General features: G+C 34.6%; 1 protein-coding gene across 1 annotated transcript; it reads left to right on the plus strand.

Moving 5' to 3' along the window:
* Positions 1 to 3,379: 3,379 nt before the first annotated feature.
* Positions 3,380 to 4,818, plus strand: LOC126886206 (piggyBac transposable element-derived protein 4-like). The gene is made up of 2 exons (XM_050653068.1): positions 3,380 to 3,995; positions 4,057 to 4,818. Exons 1-2 carry the CDS (start codon positions 3,771 to 3,773, stop codon positions 4,816 to 4,818), a joined length of 987 nt encoding a protein of 328 aa, XP_050509025.1. The 5' UTR covers positions 3,380 to 3,770.
* The last annotated feature ends 1,763 nt before the right edge of the window (positions 4,819 to 6,581 follow it).

Consider the following 6,581-nt stretch of genomic DNA (forward strand, 5'->3'; position numbering starts at 1 on the left):
TTAAAAACCGATTGGCATGTAATTAGTTTTAGGAAATTTCTAATGGTAGGAAAAGTTGGTGTTGAATCTGACATTGACAATTAGGAATTTAGTTCTTTGGAATCGTTGTCAGTGGACTTTCATAATTTTTTTCATAATTTAATTTTACGGTAGAATAATTTTTTCAACGTTACTGTTTAGTGCTGGCCTTTAAACGAATGTGATTCTAGACGATAGTTGTTAAATGATCGTCAAGTCGAATAGTGGTGATCTCTGAGAGTCTCCTGAAGTAGTAAGGCAGATAAATGAATAGCTGTGAGTTTGTTGAAATAAGTGTCCTGACGGAGGCTCATCACGTAAAGCATTGTAAGTTATATTGTTCTACTTATATTCCAAGAGTCACCGTTGCATGCCGGAACGAGAAATAGATTCAGTTTATTGAGAGGAGAAAAGGCTAGCATTGTTTTTTGAAAGATACGTGCATCTGTAGGGGGTCATTGATGACAATAGGCTTGCAATAGTTTGTTGCGAGATTGCTGACTACATAGGGGGCTGCTAAGAGTAAATTGTAGGCGACCAGAGACAAGAATTTGGACAACTCATCATCCGAGAGACAGTTTTATTTTTTTTTGTAGAATTATTCATAACGCAAATTTCAATAAGTACTTTAGATAGTGGTAGGAGTATTTCAATAATCAGAATAGGAGATATTATTTTTAGAGGATATTTTGAGGGTGAATTTATTTCAATAGATGTTTTTGTACCATATATGTGTTTTATTCCGTTAGTCTTTGACCTTATTTATCATATGTAAAGCAAAGGAGATATTGAAGCACGAGAATATAAAACCCTGAGATTAGAGCATTAAATAGTGTGATTAAATCATAAGTGCATCATTAAAATTAAATTTAATTAATTAATTAATTATCTAATCAATTGCTTTGAGCACACCGATCTTTGAATATCACATTATATATATATATATATATATATATATATATATATATATATATATATATATATATATATATATATGTATATATATATATATATATATATATATATATATATATATATATATATATATATATATATAAAGGTGCTCTTTACGCACATATGAGACAACACTAACACCTAAACTAATTAAGAATAAAAATGAATGGATGACCGAGGAGATTCTAGATCTCATGGAAGCAAGGCGATCTTATAAAACCAAAGACAAAAACATGTATAATATTATACACACAGAAATAAGGAGAAAGATCAGAGGCAAAGGAAAGATGGTATAGTGACAGATGCGCAGAGATTGAACAGTTGGTAGAGAAACATGATAACTTAAACCTTCATAAGAAAATTAGAGAAATAACAGGCACAAATATTAAGAAAAAATCAAACATACTGCTGGATAAAAACGGCAAAATAATTATAGACGTCGGTGAAAGGCTTAAAAGATGGAAGGAATATATTCAAGAGCTATTTAAAGACGAACGGACTGAGATAGTACTAGAGCAGGAAAAGTTCGACAACGGCCCAGACATAACATAAGATGAGGTATTAGAGGCGATAAAGCGAACAAAGAACAACAAGGCAACAGGTCCTGACCAAATACCTGTAGACATAATACGGTTAATAGAAGAACAGCAAATTGGAATATTGGTCGACTTATTTAATACAATATACAGTACAGGAATCATTCCCAGAGATTGGCTGCTGTCAACGTTCATAACACTGCCAAAAAAACCAAACGCAAAAGAATGCCAAGACCACCGGATAATAAGTTTAATGAGTCATACACTCAAAATATTTTTAAAAATTATACACCGGAGAATACATAACAAACTTGAGCAGGACATAAGCGACACGCAATTTGGATTTAGAAATTCAATGGGAACGAGGGAAGCCCTGTTCGCTGTAAATGTACTTGTGCAAAGGTGCATGGATGTTAATCAGCCAGTATATATGTGTTTCTTGGATTACAACAAAGCCTTCGATAAGGTCAGACATAACCGCCTTATCGATTTACTTGAAAAGAAAAACTTCGATATGAGGGACATCAGGATCATTAGTGATCCTATTATATAGTGAGACCTATTATAATCAGATCGCTGTGGTAAAAGAGAACAACGCCTTTTCAAATGAAATACAGATTGAGAGGGGCGTCAGACAGGGCTGTGTCCTGTCTCCTACTTTGTTCAATTTGTATTCAGAGGAAATAATCCAGGAAGCACTAGAAGACCTAACCACGGGAATAAAAGTAAATGGCCGACCAATCAATAATATACGGTTTGCCGACGACACTATTTTATTAGCCGAATGTCTTGAAGATTTACAACAAATGGTTGACAGAGTGGTAGAAGTCAGCCAAGAAAACGGATTGTCCCTAAACACAAAAAAGACACAATTTATGGTAATCACAAAAGCTCAACAGCGCCAAGAAAGCATAACAATACGTGGAGAACAAATTAAAAAGGTTGAAACATATAAATATTTGGGTACAATAATTAATGAAACTAATGAGTACACAGAAGAGATTAAAGCAAGAATTGGACAGGCAAGAAATGCTTTCAACAAACTGAAAAAAGTACTTTGTAGCAGGGACATTACAATTTATTTAAAGATAAGACTTCTGAGATGCTACGTGTTCTCCGTATTATTCTATGGGTTGGAGGCTTGGACATTAAAGAAGGATGTTTCGAACAGATTAGAAGCCTTCGAGTTATGGGCCTACAGAAGAATATTAAGAATAAGTTGGGTGGATAGAGTCACGAACATCGAGGTGTTGAGAAGAATGGGAAAAGATAAAGAGGTTTTAAATACAGTTAAAGTCAGAAAACTACAATATCTGGGACATGTTATGAGGGGCGAGCGTTATAACTTGTTACAATTAATAATGCAAGGAAGAATACAGGGTAACAGGGTAGAAGAAGTCGCGGAAGAAGACGCATCTCCTGGTTAAACAATTTGAGAGCTTGGTTTAATTGCACTTCTGCTGATCTCTTTAGAGCAGCGGTATCGAAAGTGCGAATTGCCGTGATGGTTGCCAACCTTCTTAGAGGAGATGGTACATGAAGAAGAAGAAATCAGTAAAGACATTGAACTCAGGAGAGATGTTAAGCAGGGATGTATTATATCTCCTATTCTTCTTATCCACCTATAGTGGGTTCGCGAATTATCTTTATATCACCCGATAATTAATCGATAATTATCGATAATTATCGTCCCGTAGGGGTGGGGTCAGCCCTGTAGAGGCTCATGCACAGAGCCTTGTCCAATAGACTTACGAGTGCTGTCTCCCTTAACACGTTCAATGCCAATAACGCGCTGGCGCGTCGATACATGACTTTAGCTAGGTGCCGACGACGCTCTCGCGCGTTCAGACTTTCATCGATTAATATCTTGGATTATTTCACTGGCGCTACAACAGGGCTTTTTATATTTTAAAGGCAGGTAACTAGAGGTATCAATTCTCTAATTTTGTTCTTGGTTTTTCGATTTACGACTTTTTGTCCCGATAGGATGTGTATATCTGTTGGCTTTGTATTAAGTGTAAATATCAGTAATAGCACATATAATTCTGCAAATGCTTATTAATTTATCGGATTACTAACCGTGTAAAAATTAAACATTCCCAGATTTCGGTATTTCCCCTATTTTCTAGAGTCGCTAATCGTAAAGCTTGGTAATACCCGGATAATTTCGGTGTTTCCCCTAAATGTTATTTGAGTTCTTTTACATCTCCTTTGGTTATTTTATATTTGAATGGCATAGGGTAAGCATACGGAAGTGCAAAAATGAATAACACTGACGATATTTTACAAAGTGGCTCAAATTCAAATAAAAAAATAAAATTAGATATGAAAAAAAAATTAACAGAGGAAGAACTTTTGAGATTATTAGAAACAAGCGATGAAGAATTTAGTGACTTTCTTGATTCAGACAGTGAATATTTACCAGAATCTGAGGATGAAATTGAAAATACTTTACCTACAGCACTTATTGAGGATACGGAAGATACGGTATGTTACAAAATTAAATGCAAATATTAACTTTTTATTAAAACATATTATTTAATTGTAGCCTAATCTACTCGTTGATGTTGATGAAAGCGATAAATGGAAAGAAAATTTTGATGGTATGAAAAATTTTCCTTTTTTAAAACACCAAGAGTTACTAGTAGAAGTTTCCGATAATAATCCAGTTGACTTTTTTCGGATGCTACTTACAGATGAATGTTTGCAGCAAGTATGTGATGAGACAAACAGGTATGCCGAGCACATTTTCTTATCTAATGCAGGGGCGACACATTCTAGGATTTTCGATTGGAAAATTTTGACTTCCGAAGAACTGCTAGTCTTTTTAGGATTAGTTCTACACATGGGTCATATTTCGTTGCCTAGGATTGAGGATTATTGGAAAAAGAAAGATCCTCTTTTTGCTAATGCAATTTTTTCCACTTTTATGGGCCGGAACAGATTTATGGTCATAATGCGATGTTTGCATTTTAATAATAATCCAGAAGAGGGAGAACAAGTACCTGAAGACAGAATTTATAAAATTAGACCGATGATAAACTTTTTCAATAAGAGAATGGAAGAAGTTTATTATCCTGATCGTAATTTGAGCTTAGATGAGTCAATGGTATTACACAGAGGACGACTTAATTTTAGACAATACTTAAAAAACAAAAAACATAAATATGGGATTAAGTTGTATATGTTGACCGAACCAAATGGTCTAATTTTAAAATTTTTAGTTTATTCTGGAATGTTTGACGATTCAGGTGGAAAAGGACATGTTAACCTGTTCCGCTCCATCGTATCCACGTATGGATATTTTTAGGTATGACGAACTTTACCACGATATCCACATACGGATATTCATATAGGGATATTACTGCACTCTGTAAAAGTGGTGTAGTGCTCTGTAGATTAATTTGGATCACGGTAGGACATGGATATCCATACGGCGATATCATGGTTAGCCATATTTTTACACAATTCCCAGAATAATGTAAACAGCTCAAGGTCGACGTTCTGAATATAATTAAATTGTTCACTGTCTTTTTATATATGTTTTATTTTTATTTAGCGTGACTTTATAAATTAAATAATAGACATAGATACATTTTAATGTTATCCAGATGTGGATATTTTGGTAGTACAATCGATATCCAAGGGTGGATATACTATTACACCCAAATATCCTTATGTGGATATTCTGGTAAACACTATAAATTGTCATATAAATTCAAATTGCTTCAAACATTTTTTTGGCGCCATAGGTGAATATCTCTTCTATTATACATCATAACTATCGTAAAATATATTTTCATTAAAAAACTTTTGCTGGTATACAGCTCCCTATCTCAAAAAGTGGCCTGGAGCGGAAGGGGTTAATAAAGTGGTTTTGCACCTTTTAGAAGGGAAACTAAATGTAGGCCATTGCGTTTACATGGACAATTTTTACAACAGCTTTGATTTAGCTAAAAATTTACTTGAATTTTCCACTTACTGCACAGGAACTCTTAGAATTGACCGTAAAAATAATCCGGCAGAAGTAAGGCAATAAAAACTTGCTAAAGGTGCAACAATTGCCCGTTGCCGAAAAGGGGTATTAGTTGGCAAATGGAAGGATAAAAGGGACGTTTACTATATAACAACAGAATGTCAAAACACTTTACAAGAAGTTACAACAAGAAGAGGTCAACATGTAATAAAACCAGAGCCTATTATCAGATATAATAAAAATATGTCTGGTATTGACCGGCAAGACCAGATGCTTGCCTATTATCCGAGTCAACGAAAAACTGTACGATGGCCAACAAAAATATTTATACATGTTATACAGATGATGGCTATAAATGCCCACATACTATACAACAAGTACTCTGGAAAAAAGATTGGTCTTTACGAATTTCGTTTACAACTCGTTAGATCCCTTTTAAAAGTTATTAATTCTGAAGCCAAACTTGTTCCAAAAGATCATTCAGTAACAAAACGAGAGGTAAAGGATGTAAAGGGAAAAGTTATGAGAAAACGCTGTAAAACTTGCAGTCAACAAAATATTCGTAAATATACAATTTACGAATGCAAAGCCTGTCCCGATACCCCTGGATTTTGTCTGGATTGCTGTCAAATATCCCACAAAGTTTAATGTTGTTTTATTTATTTATAATTTATGTTATTTTGTATTTCTTGTTTTGTTTTGTATTAGTAAATAAATGTTCCTACTGATTTTTATCAATATTATTTACAAAACGCACCAGCGCGTCGAACGGCGTATGTATACAAATACTAGAGTCGAGCGCCACTGACGCTCTGGCGCGTTCACCACCAACCCCTCTTGTATATATGTGCATTTAGTTTGAAAATACTTACTTTATTCGGACTTTTCCAGAAACTAATAAATAAACGTCTTTGTATCAAAAACAGTAAGCGGCTCCTGGTGAAAGCCTACCCAGAATGGACCGGCAGTTAACGTGTTAACCTCAATCAACGAGGTTTCATCCAACTAGATGGTACAATGGCAAATTGTACCATCCTGGATCAATACACCAGATCCAGGAGGCTGAGGGATCTGGATCCAACGTCTTGTCGCTGGAT

This window comes from Diabrotica virgifera, chromosome 6, assembly GCF_917563875.1.
Source record: "Diabrotica virgifera virgifera chromosome 6, PGI_DIABVI_V3a".
NCBI lineage: Eukaryota > Metazoa > Arthropoda > Insecta > Coleoptera > Chrysomelidae > Diabrotica > Diabrotica virgifera.